At 43.5% G+C, this 18,474-nt stretch overlaps 1 protein-coding gene across 2 annotated transcripts in view; it reads right to left on the reverse strand.

Moving 5' to 3' along the window:
* Nucleotides 1-18,474, reverse strand: part of MAP3K3 (mitogen-activated protein kinase kinase kinase 3) — a 42,593-nt gene continuing 24,119 nt past the window's right edge. The window contains exons 8-17 of one of the 2 annotated variants that reach the window (XM_032202620.1): nt 17,770-17,903; nt 17,047-17,108; nt 15,230-15,297; nt 14,876-14,968; nt 13,865-14,056; nt 11,878-12,026; nt 9,884-10,015; nt 8,882-9,011; nt 7,058-7,235; nt 1-4,612 (exon numbers count right to left, since the gene is read on the reverse strand). In XM_032202620.1, coding sequence (XP_032058511.1) covers nt 4,384-4,612; nt 7,058-7,235; nt 8,882-9,011; nt 9,884-10,015; nt 11,878-12,026; nt 13,865-14,056; nt 14,876-14,968; nt 15,230-15,297; nt 17,047-17,108; nt 17,770-17,903 — 1,367 coding nt within the window. In that variant the 3' untranslated portion in view covers nt 1-4,383. Of the gene's footprint in view, nt 4,613-7,057; nt 7,236-8,881; nt 9,012-9,883; nt 10,016-11,877; nt 12,027-13,864; nt 14,057-14,875; nt 14,969-15,229; nt 15,298-17,034; nt 17,109-17,769; nt 17,904-18,474 lie in introns of both variants that reach the window. The other variant, XM_032202618.1, reaches the window with a different exon arrangement.

Below are 18,474 nucleotides of genomic sequence, written 5' to 3' on the forward strand. Positions count from 1 at the left end.
TATAAATGATAATTTTATTGTAAATAAAACGATACATTGGCCTGGCTTTGCACTGCAAGCCCCCGGTCGGTATATATAGACTACTGGTTCAAGGTCTTCTGCACAATCCAGGTTAAAGCAATTTCTCCCTGCTCTGCATGGTTTGTGTCAGACGGGTGTTAACACACAATGTCCTTTTCGAACCTGCCTCCTAGGCATCTGCCTTTTCTAACTGGGGAATTCAGAGCTGTTTTGTGAGATTTGCTCCTGAACAAGGTTGGGGTTTAGAGGGCTGAAGCCCAAACACCATTAAACCACAGACAACACCAATCTTTCCTCTGAATATTAGACAGACTGAATACTCCCAGCTCCAAGGGCAGGTACCAAGGTGACAGCCACAGGCCTGTACATATTCAAATACATAAAACCTTTCCACCCAGCAGCTATGAACCTAATAACCAGTCACTGGGATCTCATTCAGCTGTCCCTGCACAGCTTTAAATGTGCCTCTGCCTACCAGTGAAAGCCTGTACAGCAGGGATAGAGTTACTGAGGTTTCACAAGTTATCCTGGCTCTCTTGGCACTTGGAAATAACATGTGACACCTGAGCAGGTACCAATTTCCCTTTGGGTTGATTTGTTTTGGTAATTAATGGCAAAGGAACCTCTTTGGAGCATCTTCAAGTTCTTTGGAATACAACTCCAAAAATGTGAAAAAATCCAAAGTGCTGCAACCTACAGCAATTAGAATAGGCAAAGACCAGATGTAGTGGAGAAGAAGCTGGTAACCTGGAATGCACAGAATCGTCACACCAAGACCAAAATGCCAATAGTTTGCTTCCTAACAAGCTCACGGATAGCCACAGTCCCCATTCCCTCAAGCTCCTCTCTGATGGGAATCAGACATTTTCCTGCTCAGACTCACAACTATTTCAGGATAGTAACACTCCTATATTATTTTACACAGAATTTTCTCCACTTTTGCAGCACCTTCCATCAAGAATTGCGATACTAAATATTCACTGTATCTGCCTCCCAGGAAGGAAGAGCTGAAAACACAAAATGACATTTGAAACGGACACAACAGCTTTTTGTTAGCCTGGCACTCCCTCCTCTGCTCTCCCCTAAACAAGTTTATCCCCATTTTTTTTTTCCAATTCTGCCAGGATAAAGAGGCCAGATGTGATTCAATTTAGAGGTATAATTACATTTATGTCCACTTGAAACTTTTTTGATGTTGGGGCTGTATAAGGAGACCACAGTATAAATGCTGGCTCCGTGTTTATTTGCTATAGCTGTGGACTTAGGAATCGTGATCTTCCTTTTCCATAATCAAGAAAGCTGTGAGGAAACAAAGAACGCATTTTGGCTTGGCTCTACTTGTTATAAACCATCAGCAAATTCTCTGCAAAACCAGCTGCTTTTTTTTCCTTTTTAAATTCATAAAGGCGTCAAATTAATTTCCCATCCTCCCCCCTACCCCGTAACAGTCGAGTCGATATATATAAAAATCACCAAATATGATCTTTTACGATATAAATAAAAAAAAAAAAGTATGAGGCATCACCGTTTACATGATGTAAAAAGAGCTAAAAAAGAGCGATATAAACTACATTCATAAAAGTGCATCTCCAAACATACAAGTAATGCTTTGGCTTGTTCCTGTGCCGAACGGGTGGCATTGGGTCAGGTACTGGAATACAAGAAGTCCAAGCTGGCACCCCATGTTCTCTTGTCACTGTACAATTGCTATTGACTTCCCTTCCTACAGACTGGAATACAAGTGTATACAGAGTAGGCACATCTCAGCATAGGTGGTGGGAAGGCCCAGAAGCTCTGGCGGGGAAAGGACTGAGCCCATCAGCCCACGACGCTCTTTGCTCTGCTCTGGCACAGCCTTCCATGCCGCGTATGAGGTAAAAGCCACAACAGATCCTGAGGATTTAGTTGCTTCGAAACATTAAAAGTGACACCATTTCCTCAAGCCCTATTCTCCCAAGACACGATGCGTGGGACGGCAAGGAAAGACCATGGAAGGAGGTCTCGATTTGGTGAGGACAAGCCGAGGGTACAGAGAAACCTACACGGACAGCATCACTGCAGTCTAGGTCGCTGCTTTACGCCTGCGGGTTCAAGTGTGAAAAATAAAAGATTCCAATCTTTGGTACGTTCAGGTGCTAGTTGCAAGGCTTGAAGAGTGCTACCGGGCCCCACAGGAGTGCTGACCACCCTACTTCTGTCGAGACTACGGGAAGGATTTCACATCCCTCTGCAGCATACGCAGCCATTTACGCCACAGCAAAGTGGTGAAAAAGGCTCCCCCGAACAGAACAGTAGTGTTACGCCCTCACCTTCCTCTGGTGCAAGCGACAGTGAAGTGCAGGCCAAAAGTCAGGCCATGTGTCTGGACAATTTGGAGTCAAGATCCAGATTTTAAAGAGATCAATAGAAGTGCTCTCACTAGAATTAAATAAATTATAGAACAAGGGCTTTCATTTAAAAAAAAAAATAAATCCCCCTAAGTGCCTGCACCCTAAACAGTGCATCCTTGTAGTGGTGCAGGAGAGCCAAAAGGGAAACCAACACTAGCTTTCTTTCACTGATTACACATTGCTCTGAGTTCGGCACAGAAAAACCACGTCAGATTGTTAAAGCCTCTCAGGGCTTTTCTTCTTTTTAGTTCCCTCTTCTAATTTCACATATTATTTGTCGGGTGTTTAAGGAGCTTGGTTTCATTAAAACTTGCCTTATCCTGCTAAGAGCTTTCACGCAAAATGAACTCCTGTTAATTTTACTTCATTAGGAAAGTGATTTTCTTTTTTTTTTTTTTTTTTAAGGAGGGGAGGGGGAGGCATGTGGACCGATAATGTGGTTTCCAATACAAGAGCAGAACACCTCTGATGTTGCTCTAAAAAGCAATATTTGAGCTAGCAGTGTGCTTTCTTCTCTTAGTTTCATTTCACACTGAAAACATATTAATTAACCAAGAATCCCCAGCACTTAAAAACTGCTGCTCTTCTATGTGAAATAAGGACTGTGGGTGCCCCATCAGGAAATCTGCTATCAGAGATGTAGAACACTTCAAATGCAGAATGACTTGGATAGATCTTGCTGGTACCTGTCTGGGGATCTCTGCAACTCTCTTGTCTGGTTTCACAAATATGCTACCATTACAAGTGTTCTCTTTGTTTCACCGTTTACTTAATTTGTACAAAAACTTACTTAAATAGGACCAAAATATTTTATGGAAACCTTAAATGAACACTTGCACACCTGTAAAACAAAACACTCACTGAAGGGTTCACCTCGACTCTAGCTTACTGTGCACAAGTAAAACTAGTGTCCAGCAAATTCTCCCCGTGAAAAAACAGCAACCTATTTTCTTAATTTTCCATTGGGCCAGGCCATCAAAGAAACTCGTAAGCTTTTCCTGAAGTACATTCCTGGACACCAGGTAAACTATCTTTGGTTTAAGGGACGGTAAAAAGTTACCAGCCAAAAAGATAGGTACAACACAAAGCTGTTCTGCACATCTCCCTTCCACAAGGGATTTGTTTAGACCCAACAGTCTCAGGGAGATGAACCAGGGACACTGATTTGTTGGCTACGAGGACACAAGCTTACCAGCACTGCCTTAATGCTAGGACAGATCAAGCCTTGGAAATCAAGCTCCGGATTTTTCTAACGTCAGTGGGAGAGCCCTTGCCTTAGGCCCTAGAGTGATTGCATTCTGCTGAAACTTTTCTGATTATCCTGACATTTAGCTAGAAAGACCTCCCTCACCCCCACCCCCAAATCCATGGTTTCATTATAAAATAACACTATTCACATACTTTTGAATCAATATTTTCTGAACACCTTCAGATGCTGAATACTTAAGGAAAAAAATATATAATATAGTGAGCGCATGCTCAATGACACATGGCTTTTTGCTGGATTCATGTACTATAGATGCCTCTAAAGCCCCAGAAGTCTGGAAAGCAGTGACCCACACGAGGAGCCACTTGGAGAAAGCTGGTCTGGGTAGCCATTGCACGTTTCTGAACAGTGTAGCTCTTCCAGTTCCCACTTTGGTTCAGATTTCTTCTAGGTTCAACCGGCGAGACACTTCGTAGATTCCCACTCTTGGGCCTGCAGAAAACATGCAGCCAGCTACAGCTTCACATCAAGGTAACTAGGGCAAAAATGCAGCTCTGTTCAGACAGCTGTCGGTAGAACAAACATTAGTCCAGCAAACAAAGGTATCAGGCACGAGGGCAGACCCTAGGTTCCCTGGCATAAATTCCCCAAAGGACTAGGACAGCTGAGTTGGCATTTTGAAGATGCAGCACCACGACGGGCAGTTGCAACTAGACCAGGCGGGGCACCGAAAGCCCAGCAGGAGCTGCGAGCGAGGGAGGTAATTCAGTACTGGAGCTGTGCAAACTGGTGTCTGAGCAGCTCTTCAGCAGAGGGTCTGTGCCTGGCTTCCACAAAGATTTGCTTTAGAAAGTCCCGGCAATGTTCTGATATGTGGGAAGGGAGCTGGGGGTTGGTTGGCTGGGTGGCAATCTTGAAGATGGCTGCCATGGCTTCGTACTCTGCCCAGGGTGGTTTCTCCGTCAGCATTTCCACAACAGTACAAGCGAGGCTCCTGGAAAGGCAGACAGGAAAAAAAAAAAAAAAAAAAAGAAGTGAGAACCAACTGCCACAATAACGCTCAGTGTTCAGAGAGAACTTCCAAACAGGCTGCACCAAGGTACAGCTCTGCCCTGAAAATGCTATAAAATGGCTTTGTGCTCAGCAAACGCCATGTGTGCACAGATCCACAGCCAGATCTGCCAGCATCGCTGCTTTTACCGCTGGCAGCCTAGCAATAAAGTGCTGAGACAGGGAGCCTGGTTTCCTCTGGGTTCTTGCTGCTCTGAGAACTGCGAAGCGCCATCTGTCCGGCTCTCCTTCGCCCAAATTCTACTCTCAGGAAACATTTGTATTAACAACGGGGGACAAGAGGTGCACACAAAATGCCCCTGAAGCTGTTGTTGGACCTCAGTGGTATTTCAGGTGCTGCTGCTGCTATCTCAAATGCACTTGCTGGGTTGCAGGGCAGAAAACTGACTTTGAGCTAAGGTCCAGTGAATCACAGCTGGTTGACCCCACAAAGCCATTTTGGCAAAACCCCTTTTCATTGCTCTTCCTCAGAATACCCACATGAGAAAGCTCACATCTCCATAAGACACAAAGCATCTGCCACAGTCAAAAAGTAATTAAAATCTTAACAGCTCCAAACTGAAAAGGCAGCGAATTAAGATGCCAGTAGGGCAGATGCATTGATACGTTAGGGAAAAACAACGAGTGAAGTTATAATGGGGCTCTGTGCAGTGATTCAAGGCAAGAACGTGATTATGAGGACAGACACGGCTTAGCCACCTTTCTGAAGCGAGTGTGACACTGATACTTTCACAGGTTTCTGTAGTACAGCAGTGACCCTTTTTTTTTTGTACAAAAAGGACTGATTGCTTCCTCAAGGCCACAGATTAAGGAAAGGCAGCTAATGAACTTCGAACATGCAGTTTTGTGTTCTGATCACACTGTTCCATTAAAAAAGCAAAATTGCTTCGTCTACCTTTAAACTACACCTTCTTTTGAAGTGAAATGCAAAGAAAAGACATTTTCAGAGGCAGACCTGCAACAATTGCCAAGACAAGGAAGGAAAGGAATTAAACCCAGTGAATATGCAAGAAACGACTTCTTGACAAGGTTTAAAACTCCAACGTGAAAATTTTACACTGGTTTCCAGCCATTTAAGACTTACTCGAAGAGAGTACAGAAAATGCAAACCATGTGTGCTGAAGTGCTGGGGGTTTGCTCAAGAGCAAGCAGGGATATATTATTGTTTAGACTGATTTATACCGTTTAAGCAGATCCGGTTTCTTTAAGATATTCAGCAAACAGCAGGAATGTTTTTCATGTCAAGTCACTCCAGCAATAACAAATAGCTCACATATTCTGCTATTTAGGAAAAAGAAAATTGGAGAGGGGCCTGCAGCAGTGGCAGAAAGCCAGGTGGCTAGATTTGTTACGTCTTTGAGCCTCTTGGCCATACGCATCCACCCTGGGACTAACATTGCGCTGGAAAATTCTGACCCCCCTAAATAATGATGGGGATTGTAGGAACTGGAGCCCAGCCAACGGCAGCGTCTCTTTGATGGGAATGGACCGATGTCAGCACCAAGAGGAAATCCACAACTGCAGCAATCCAGGGGGAAGGGCACGTGCTCCGTTCTCTCCCAAAGCATCCCAACTGGGAGACTATGCAGAACTTAACTCTTTGCATATGAGAAAATTTCAGCTCTGTTTCCACTCGCTGCTTGTATGGGAAATAGCACAGGCCTTGCTTTACTGTTGAGACACAAACTTACTTTTTGTTGCTGTCGTTTAGCTTGGTTTTATAATCTCACCTTTTTAAAGCCTCCAAAACTAACATTTTGACACAGGACCATTTTCTTTTGCCTTTCGAAAAAGGCCGTTTCTTGGCTATGCCAATAATAGCATGGCTACAGTTTCCACTCATGCATGCTTCAGATCACCTCTGATCTGACCTGTACCTTGTGTGTTATTCCAGGTTCGGGCATCTTTCCTTTAAAGCTTTGTCAACATACTCAAATTCTGTTCAATTCCAGGGTTATAAGCATACCTCTCATTTTAAAACAAAATGAATGGACTCTCCCCAAACAAACTTCGGTCTCTTATCAACATAAGGGATATAAGAAGGGTGGAAACCTCGCACCAGAAAGTTAGGGAACTGGCTATCAGTTTGAGGGAGGAACGAATGGAAATTGTTATGGAAACACTAAATGGGCACTTGTGTGTTGACATTGCAAAGCTCAGCCTGCAGCAGGTCATGTCTTAAGTTCAAACCAACTTCTTAAATTCACCTTAAACTGCTCGCACTTTTGATCCAGATGAAATCTGAATTTGGATATATAGGGATAACAGGATGTGTATGCCTATTATCTTAGGGATAAGGTATATATCTCTATAATCTCACTCCAGAAAAGCTCTAAATTGATTGACAGACAGAAAGTCGATCCCTCACCATACGTCTGCTTTTCTTCCATAGCCCTCTCCGCTGATCACCTCTGGGCTCATCCAGTACGGTGTGCCAGTGACAGAGCGGATGCCTGTTCCAGACATACAGATTGTCTGCAGCCGTTTGCTGGCCCCAAAGTCCCCAAGCTTCACATTCCCAGCAGAGTCACGGAGAATATTGGCTCCTGGACAAAAGAAAGAAGGGGGAAAAAAAAAAGAAAGAATCGAGACAGATGTTTTCATGCAATCCAGCTGTTGGATCTGCAGCCTACGAAGCTGATATCCAGCCCAGAAATACCCATGCTCATGGTATGGCTTTCAACCCTGTTAAGCCTCAGGTGACCTGCTAAACATCATTTCTTTATTTCAGGCTGTAGACAAGCCAACTGCTAATGGCTGCAAATGGGAAAAACTTCAGGGGAAAAACACAAGGAAGCAAAGGGGGAGGGGAAACGAGAGCTGAGTCAGCACTGTCATTGTTAACACTGCCTGTAAACAGCACAGACAGCCTATACAGGGCCCCTAGGCCAATGGCTTAGATAGTTCATGGCTGTGTAGAAAAGGATTTTATTTGGATACTACTTTGGTGAATATACCCAGCTGACCAGAAAGCAATGGTTAACAGATGTACCTAATTAAACCACTTTGAACTCCTACAATAAACAAGTCAATCTCCACTTCACTTGGTCAGAGGTCCTGAACATGAAACACAGAGGAAAAAAAAAGCAAACTTAGAGGATAGCTTGTGTGTGGACACAAACTAAGGCTTAGACACCAAAAACAATTCTTCCTCCAAAGCTGCAATAAGCTCAAGAACCCTTTGTTGCCATTATTTGGTATATACCCAGGTGAACTCCTCCTGCCCCCCAGTAAAATGCATTTGTGCTGTGAGATGGCTTTACCACTCCTCTTCCCCAGTGGGAGAGCTGAATTTGGAATAGCAAGTCTGGTGATCCAGCATCCTAGGGACAAATGAACAGTTTGGTCTGGAAGATGGGTGCAGACTAGTGAATAATCCATCGGTAGGAAATCATTTGGTAAAGAGCACCACACGAGCAATATACAAGGTGTTATTCAAGAACCAGCACCTCATTTCCCTTTGCCAAGCCTACAGGGGAGGCAATGAAGATTTATAGGCAGGAACAAGAAGATATTTTTCTTACAGCGAGCAATGCGCCCGTCCCTCTAGAGCACAGAAAAATGTGTGTGGTGTCTGCCACATCTGTTGACATTAACTCTTAAGGAGACTGCCTGGCTCCATGAGGTTATATTGGGAAGAGGACAACTAAGGACTGATCACGCAAGTTTCATATGCAAAGTTACAGAGGTTCCTTGCACGGAGCAGGAAAGACAAGTCACAAGAGCCTGAGGTAAGCAGGATTGTCAAAAGCAGGCATTGAGCTCTGACAGCAAGTGGTATGCTTAACAGCTGAGAAATGGCACTTTGGTCAGAGAGGAAATTAGAGGGGAATCAACAGGGAAATGTACTTGTGTTATGGGGGCAGTGAAAGTCAGGTGGCAACTTAACCTCATTTTACTGGGGTGGAGTTGCAGCTGAGTAGTCCTAAGAATTAGAGGCTTCCAGTCTTCCTTACTACAAACACCACCTGCCACGCTCCCAGGTCCTGTAGAGAGAACAGCCCAACTTCCCTCGCCCAGCCCAGAATATCTCCATCCCTAAGACCTGGACAGGATATAAGACAAAAAGGGATATCTGAGCAAAGCGATAGTAAGAAGCCACAACCAGGATACCGAATATTTAACATTTGGCTTCTTCTCCCCAGAATTCCGTTAGCACGTGCTATATATATAAATCACCAGCTCATCTCACCCTTTATGTCCCTGTGCACAATCATGTTGCTGTGAAGGTACGAGACTCCTTCGAGAATCTGGCGAGTGTATTTCCGGGTTACGTTTTCCGTGAGAGCACCATACGCCTTCAGCTGGTCTTTCACTGACCCCTGCACCAAAAACAAACGGAACAGATTGGCAAAGAAATGACAAACCACAAATCTTGCAGTCTCCATTCAATTCCCAGAGCTGCGACTGTGTTATATACCCAACCAGCACAAGTAATGAATTCTGGCCTCTTCTAAAGCCCTTTTGTGAGGCTCTCAGAACTTCTTGCCCTATGAAGCCCATTTTGAGAAAAGCAAGGAGCTGGCTTTACAGCAGAAACAGCTTGAGGAGGTTCTTCACGCTTCCTCCATCCTCTCACTGTGTTGATACAACTGTCTGTGGACACAAGCAATAAACTAGTTCAGCAGACAGATCCGGGTCAAAGGTTTCCCTTTTTGCAGGGTCATTTTTAAGCTAATTTGCTGCACTGTATGACTCTGCTAATTCAGTTAGCCCAATTTACAAGTTGGCCCAAGTTCTTTCAAGTACTTTGGCAGAACAAATTTAGACTGAAGGAAAGAATTAGCTTTAGTGATGAATGAACAGAACGTATTTCAACTACAAGACACGTTAGGAAAAAAAAAACAAAAGAGGTGATTTGGGCATGAATAAAAAGCAAGCAGTCAGTGGCACTGTAACACATTATGAGAAGGGAACATACCTAACAGGACACAACATAGAAATATACAATATTTCAGCTGGAAGGGACCTACAAACATCACCAAGTTCAGCTGCCAGACCACTTTAGGGCTAACCAACAGATAAAGTGTATTATTAGGAGCATTATCCAAATGCCTCTTGAACACTGACAGGCATAAGGGCATCAATCACCTCACTAGAAAGCCTGTTCCAGTGTTTGATGGATTACACAGATGAAGCAAAAGCTTACTACAAATCAACAAAACCATCCCTCTCGCTTTGTTCCAGCTCTTACCCCTGGCATGTACTCCATGAAGATGGTCAAGGTCTTCTCTGCCCGATCCCGTAGGCAGCCGTAATACTGAACAATACGCTCGTGCTGGAGGTTCTTCAGCAGCTGAATTTCACACTCCAGGGCACTCACTTCCTACGGATGTTGAAGGAGAAAATAAAGTTTTGGCTTCAAGGAATATTCCATCCTCATAAATCCTTCCTTATCACTGTCAGGATGAGACCACTACTACACTGATGCAGTCTAATCCATGGCATTGGCTCAACTAGCTCTTGGGAAAGGCAAACATTCACCAATGCCTCAAGTCAGTCCTTCCTGTGTAGTTGGTAGTAGCAGTGCAGATGTTAGAAATAGAACAGAAGTATCATATATGAGTTTAGTACCAGAAAAAAAAAAAAAAAAAAAAACAACAAACAAAACAAAAACCACTGTTGCCTTGATTCTGTCACCTATTTATTCAATAGCTCCAGCTAAATTGATGGAAAGATTTGCACACAATACAGCAACAGCCTTACTCCTCAGCACTAAGTTGATGGCAGTGAGCTTTAATTTTAATTACGAAAAAGGTCTGAACACATTGCTACAGAATAGCCAGGAATCTTTCTGCAAGAACCCCAATCCATTAGATAGCTAGATTACAGGAGCTAAAAGTTCCCAACTTCTTTTCTCATGTAGTCCTGCTATGGTTCACGTTGATGATTTTACTTGGATCAACCTTAGAAACAGTTTCCTCTTATTTACTTCAAGGAATCTGCAGCTATGCACGTGAAACTAATTCTCTGCTTCATGTCTGCCACAAACAACAGGGTATCGTAGTGCAGAGGCAAAAAGGCTATCCAACAGCTTCAGACTGAATCGGAGATGTTTGTTGTCCAGGAAAAGTATCAGCTTCTTGCTGAATCCAGGGAACAAACAGGCTGAACATCAAAGGCACTGGAGCACGAGGACTTATGGAAAAAGGAACGACGATTTCCCCAAATTAGTCCTACTTAACTCTCTCCTCCCCTGCTGCTGGAAGCTGCCAGATTTGCTCCTCTCACTTTAGGAGAGGATACAGCTCTCCGAGAGCAGGGACCTGGCTGCTGCAGAGATGCATGGAACCAGAGGAAGGAGCTCAATGGGGCCAACTGATAGTTCAAGGTTTGGAGTTTCAGTGCCTCCAAAATCTGTTCCAGCCTGATCTTCCTTGGCTCAGCTTTACTGTCTGATTTACAGCAGAGACATGGTACAACTTACAACGTACCAAGTTAGGCCTGCTCTTGGCATCAACGTTTCACATAAAGTCAGAATAATTAAATCTTCATGGATCAGTTATTTCAGCTCAGAGTGGATTTGTTTAATATTGGGAAATCAGTTCTTTGTTCAAATAGTAGCAAAAATCTAACAGTCAATCCATCTGCATTCACTGTGATGGAATCATTTGCTATTGTACAGTTTCAAGGTACACCTTCCATCACCACAATCTCTACTGTGTTGTCACACCATGTTCTTGCTTAATTTACACACCACAGTTCAGTCTATCTTGAGGACAAAGAGAATTCAGCAGTGGAAACAGGCAACTATTAATTAATACGCTTGATATAGGGCCCAGAAAGCCATAAAAGCCCAGAAAATGGGTTTTGCAAGTGTGTGAAGCTTTTTTTTCTTCTCTTAATTAAAAAAAAAAAAAAGTCCTGCTCTTTTGGGGTCTAGTTTCACTCACATCCGTGTCTAACCAGGAACACAGGGCAGTCTAGTATTCCTCAAGTAACCTGGCAACAAACCAAAAAGTTGCGAATAGACAGCCAAAAATGAAGCCAGAAAATGGATTTTAGTTTCAGACTGAAGTTAATAATACGGAAAAGCAATTTTTAAATGACTCCTATTCCTCTCCACATGATTTGAAACCCTAGTACAAACTAAATAATGATACCAGCTTTTGAGGGCAGACAGATATAGGCAAATTACAGGATCTCAAAGTCTGCATGGCAAAGTTTAGTAGCTGCAAAAACAATTACCTTGCTCGTTTCAGGACTCTCTGGGTCAAACTGGACCTGCTTAGCTGCGAGCTCTCTGCCCGTGTCCACATCGTAGCACAAATACACACGGCCAAAGGCACCCTGGCCCAGCAGTTTTCCTCGTCGCCAGTTTATTGGAGCACTCGGAGCTAAAAAACAGCAGAAAAATTCTCCTTTTTGGCTGTGCTATTTATAGATAATGGTGAGCTTTTCAAAGATCGATTCCCATCATAGCAAGACCGAAGCAGGTATTTTGCAGATGAAGAAACAGACATGAAAGGGACTCTCAGAGCATCAGTTAGTGGCAGAGCTCTGAACAGAATTCAACCATCCAGACTCCCAGGCCACAGCATCCCATCAGAGGGAAACTGTGCAACATTTCACAAAGATACGCTATAGACAAGTTTTAAATGAGGCTGGTGGAATTTCGTTCTGCCAGCAGGGTGGATTCTACAACACCACGATCTTAAGAGATGGGGCAGCAACTAAACAGGACCTTCCGACCCTTGATATGTATGTACTACACACATCAGATGAAGAAGAGCTGGTTCAGCCTTGCTAAATCAATCCCACCTGTCTAAGAATGACTGCTAAGCTTCTGGGACAATGTGAAGGACACAATTTCTGAGTTCTTTGCCAACTACTCGTTATTTTGGGGTTCCTTCTCCTGCATGAAGGATTTTACTGCAAGGCTATCTCTACAACAGAAGAATTCCCTACTAGAAATGTGTATGGTAGGGAACATAACCTAAGAACAGTGAAGGTATCTTCGTCACCTGCTGAACAATTAAGACTCTAAAAAACACACATGAGAACCAGCTAAAGCAGCAGGAGGTTACGTCAGCAGGGAATTACGAGTTCTCTTTGTTCTGCTGTACTGGCCAGCTCACTGTACAAGTGGCAGCCTCCTGACCCAGAAAGTCCTGAGCCCAGTTTTCCAGATTGCACTTAACACCACAGCACATTACTCAGAGAGCAGTGCTTTAACTCAAACTTTAAGAAGGACACTACCAGACACATGCAGCGCGATGCTTCCAATTATGCTGCATCTAACAAGAAATTGTAAAAACACAGACAGGAACCAGCCATCTGGACAGTGTGAAAATACAGAAGAGCTCAGAGATTAGCTTTGCCATGTCTAATTTAATCAGATTTACTGCCAGTCGGTGTTTTAGTGTTGCTTGCTCTGCTGGCTTAATGTCTTTATTTTGATCCCTAAATTACTGTATGGGATCGCTGAAGTTCATTACTAATGATTGATGCTCTCTTTCCCCTTTTTTAAAACAATAATAAAACGTTCCCAAAAAAACAACTCAGGGATGTTATAAATACAGAAGTACATCTTTCTACTAAGGAGCAAGTGAAATAAATAGTCCTTAACTGTAAAATAACTGTAATCCACAAGCCTGAGTATAAATGTTAATGTATCAAGAAAATAAGCTTGTCTGCCTGGTTTAAGAATCCTGTACATCATCTAGATCCAATCAACTTTTTTTTTTTTTTTAATTTCTTAGCTGAATTTCCAACGCTTTCTAAAGGAAAAGCCATCTCACATGCAAGCCTACATATTTTTACTTAACAACTACTGAATTTTTTCAAGCCCAGCAAACTCCTAAAATCTTTCTTACACGATCATGTTACTGTGGACTATAATATGGCTTGCTAAACCTTACTACCAAAATAGGAGGCAGTAGAAAACAGCTGGTTATACAGATCTAAAAATGCTTTACAAGCAGCACTTGCCTTCCTGGACTGTTGTTTGACCAAAGATTATCACCAGCTTCTAAACCAGCTCAACTGAGGGAAAGAAAGGACCTCTCATTGGTGAGACAGACTGGTAGCAAAACACAGCCACGTGATTATGTGGTTTGGAATGGCTTGTTAAAAATCAAGCTATAGTCTAAACTGGATCTGGAGTTCATCTCTAACAGCCCTGCCTGCTTGTAACCTCAGGAAGCCTTTCTCCAGCATCAAAGTGACCACTTACATTTAGTGGGAATGTTCCTCTCCTGCACAGCGAGGGCATTTTCACTGTCAGCACTCCGCAGGCGCCCCCGGGGGTCCAGGTACTGCAATGCCAGGCCCAGGTTCTCCCCGTTAGTGCTTAGGGAACGACTTGAAGGCACCAAAGTGAAAAGATTCCCTTGGTGACGCCGTATCCGGGGAAACGTCCTCCGACCTGGAGAAAAATGGTAAAATTTCTAAATGACATCCTTACATCTGGGAGGTAACGGCTGGAAGTTAAGCACTGAAGAGAAGGGACTGAAAAAACACGTGTTCTTTTCCCATGAAATACAACCTACTACCAAACAGACAATATGCAAAAATGTAGCAGCGCAGGGCTGATGTTGAGTTCAGCACAGCTTTGGATGACTCCCAAGGCAGAGGGGAGAGAACACTTTGTAACGTCCTCGGAGCTGTTGTGCTTCTATCAAGATCTAAACAGAACTTGCCTTCCAAAGCAAAATTTGGTTTACAAGCTACCGCACAAGCTCCAAAGCTTGTTAACAACCACACAGACAGAATGACTTTCTAAATAACGTGCCTGGACTTGCAAATGAAAAACACACACAAGGATTACGAGAATTTGCGCCTCTTATGGAACTTGGAGAAATTAATTTCCTTAAAGCCTGCCTAGCAGAGCTGTGCCTGTGTCCCTGGTATCTTGTTTTAAAATACACAGCAGCAAGTTTGCATTGTGAACTAGTGAAGCATGATGAATCCTTCAGGTAGGAATAAATATGTCCAATGCTCAACCTTACCACTCACAGATCAGCCTGGATATATGCAGAAAGGACAAAATAATCAAAGAAATCTTGTGTCCCTTTGGAAAGGGACAAGCATCATGTGCAGCATCATGCACAATAGCAGCAACTCGGGCACTAACTGCACGGAGCGGGGTATTCAGAGACTCCTGAAAAGTTTTGCTGGTCCCTGGAGGTTGCCAATGCTTCAGTTTCTTTTTTAAGTCTGGAATGAAGGTGTGAACACCACTCACCATCGTTGTAGTCTTTGTGCTGCATGGAGACGTTGTAGCGCCGAGGGTAGGTTCCACCTTTCCCGGCTTTGTCATAGATCTGATTCTCGCGGTCTGGAAGTAGATGCCAAGAGAGAAGTGAGGGTCCTTCAGAAAGCACACGTTTTCTAAGGACAGAATTTTCCTGATACAGCAGATTTTTTTGATTTTTTTTTTTTTTTTTTTAGGAAGATGTAGGAAATAAATAACTTCAGCACTTTTCAATCAACATATCCCCATTTCCTCTATTTTTATCATCCCAGCAAACATGGAGGCTAGCCAGCAAACAGCAGAAATGTCTGGATCAAGAACTCTTTATACTGGACGCTGACATACCTGAGAACTCCTGTCTATTATCAGGAAAGCTTTGTGCCCTTGACATCCGTGACTTCCGAAAAGAAGGACTATTAAAGAAAGAAGGCAAGAGTAAGTTTTGCTAGCAGCTGGAGAGAAACCTACAAGGACTTTAAAATACAAGCTAATGTATTTGCACATCGGTAACAGTGATTCTCAAGCTGGTGTCCCTACAATAATTTCATGCTAAAACAAAGTCAGGCTTAGCCCCAGACTATTTCCCAGCATGAGCAGGCATCCTTTCTGTTCAGTTTGTGTCACTCATTCAGTGGTTCCCCAGCCCATGGTTTGAAATCTAATGCTTCCTGCAGCTACGTGAAATGGAAGGTTAAATCCAAGGCTGAGAGGAAGAGCAAAACAGGACACCGCTTGTACACTGCTTACGGGGCAGGAGAGAAAGGGGTCCACTGCCCTAAGAGGTTCATCGTGAGTTTTAAGAGTTCCTGTCCTGAAAACTTCTGTTCCCTTTCCTCTCTACCAGCAGCAGATGAGCCCAACCACAAACATTGCTTACAGCAACGATACCTCACAGCTCTCCCCAATAAGCAGGACTCCTCAAAGCAAGCCTAAGTGCAGCTTCTTGCTTGGCAGAAGGCCTCTAACACCTCTAAAGAGATTACACAAACTTAATCTGTACCAAAGCCGTGTTACCTACACTTTTTTATTTTTAAACCAGTGTACAAGGAGAAAAACAGCTTCCCCAGATGATACCCGCACTTTAAAGGACAAGGGGAGAGAAGGACAGGTAAGAAAACCCAAAATAAATAAATAAATGTAAATGTGTGCACACAGAGGTTAATTTAACTGCTTCTTTGTGACTCAAACTGTGTGGAAGAAGCAGATGGATCCAAACCCAACCTCAACATAAAGGCTTACATTACCTATAGGAACCAGCTCAGAAGAACCTTAGAAACAAGGTGAAGCCTATATGGGAAGCCATGGTTGCTATTCAGGTTAATAGGACCTACAGTTGCCTATTGACACCTCAGGGCATGTGCGCCTTTCCTTCTCCCCCAAATCAAAGCCTGATGGGGAAGAAATTAATTTTGTAGCTTCTAGATTCCTTGAATTAAGAAAAGGACTTGTCTTTGTAAAAAAAAAAAAATACTCCTTCTAGGAGGGTCCGTACATAACCTTAAGTGGGGCATTTCAGTTTATGATTTTTAGGTTATTTTGAATTATTGATTTTACATGGGAAGCAGTTAAAAATTCTCAGCCTTTTTCACGCACACTCTAGATGTTCAAAGGCAGCACTGATACTAATACCTGCGGGAGATGGGCACCACCACCAGCAAAGGAAGGGAAGAGAAAGATCTAGACCATCAGACTGTGACTAACTTCACCAAAAGAAGAGCCCCCCCCCCATTTACCTGAGGAATTAATAGAGTATCTTGCAGGGCACAGGAATCTGGTGTAATGATATATTTGTGTAACCTTAGAATAGGTTGTTGTTTTTTCTTTTTTCAAATGAACAAGTAGAGCCTTGTCTAAAAGATTTAAATACCCCGCAGCCAGATGTTCTGAGCCCAGGCTCCACGCAGACGGCAGACTTTAGAACTTTGTATTTCTAACACAGAGCTACTGAAGCACCAGGTTGTTGGTGTATGGTTTTGCCAGAAAATAAAACAGCCTTAAGATGCAGTTAATTCTCTCTAAGAAATATATTGGGATATAGGTAGGAAATAAATTCCTAGTTCTCTCCAAGAAAATTTGAGATGGAAAATAGCCTTTTGTAGAAGTCCAACTGGTATTTTGATTTGAGCACGTAAGTTCCTACCAGCCTATACCTGTCTGCTGACCTGTCCAAGGACTGACAGCTTCCTGACACCGAGTTCTCAGCACTGCTTAAAGGGTCCAGCATCTGCAACACAAAAGAAGTCACACAGCAACGTCAGTCTGATGCCTAAAAGAGGCTGCACAAGAGAATCAGAGTCCACTACTGCTCGCCTGGAGGATATCCAGAGGAAGAGGAGAGTCTAAAGCTATTTAGGGAGTATGTTTTTCCTACTTGTCCCACATAAACTGTTAAGCACATACTGAATTTGAGCCACGGCGTTGCTTTGGGTGATGAAGGACTTTGCTGTGACGATTAAAGTGAGTCGACCAGCGTGCTGGGTTTGAGCACAAGTAATTTCAGAAACAGTCTCTGCTGGTGCTACTGCATTGCTGTCCCCACCTGCAGGTTGCCCTTTGGCCTTACTTCCTACTTTTTTCAATGGAAACCGCAGTTTCAAATGCAAGAGGGTCCATAGGAAACCTGAGCATACATGTGTAATGCCACCAGAACTGCAGGGTTCATTCGGAGGTGGAGAGACTGTGCCCAATAACCAATGCAACAGCTTCTGGTAGTCCAACAAAGGCACTGAGGTTTGAAGCATGGCTTGAATGAACAAGGCAACACCAGTAGCTGCTAACACAGCTACAACTACTGATTATTCTGGAGTGAAAGAGAGGGCCCAGACAGCAGCAGCAATTCCTTAACTGCTGGGCTTCCTTTTTGTTACCCCGATGTTCATACTCACACATTGTTCATTGGTTTCTGGGATGAATTCGCCTTCGCTGTTGATGCTGGTGTAGGAACCCTGCCGAGCAATGCGCTGCTGCCTCTCTGGAACGTACCCAGGGGGCGGTGAACTTCGGCCTGTGTTCTGGGAACCTGAGCCAGAGAGAAGGACATCTTTGAGACTGACGCTTACTGAAACGAGACAGCATGTGCACGCACACAAAACCCGAATATTCACCTCTATCGTTAGATCTCTCTGATCACAGCAATGCTGGAGTAAGCCTTATAGTCTGGAGTGGGACCAGGAGGTGTGATGTAAGAAAGCAAATTGGTGAGTGAGCTCCTGTAGCTCCATTTAAACTGCTACAAGAAAATTGCTGGCAAAGCTCCTAAAGCAGCTGTCACCTGTCTCTAACCTCTTCTGCTCAATCCTCTGAGCATAACTTCATTATCCTGGGGAAGGCAGAGGACTTCAGGACTTCCTGGCTTTCTAACAGGGGCACAAACTTCACTACACTGCTAATCACTAGACAAAACTCTGGTCAGAGCAATCGATCTTTTGCCTTGGCTGTAACTTTGCCTCATCTACCTTGAGTGAGAACACCATCCCTGCTAGCTATCATCAGCTGATCGTACCGATACTGAACAATTTAAGTGTTCCATGGGAAGACTGGTAACTTTGTAAATGACCCCAAAATTTGTTCTGCTATGTGAAATTGTACAG

The sequence above is a fragment of the Aythya fuligula genome, chromosome 24 (assembly GCF_009819795.1).
Source record: "Aythya fuligula isolate bAytFul2 chromosome 24, bAytFul2.pri, whole genome shotgun sequence".
Lineage (NCBI taxonomy): Eukaryota > Metazoa > Chordata > Aves > Anseriformes > Anatidae > Aythya > Aythya fuligula.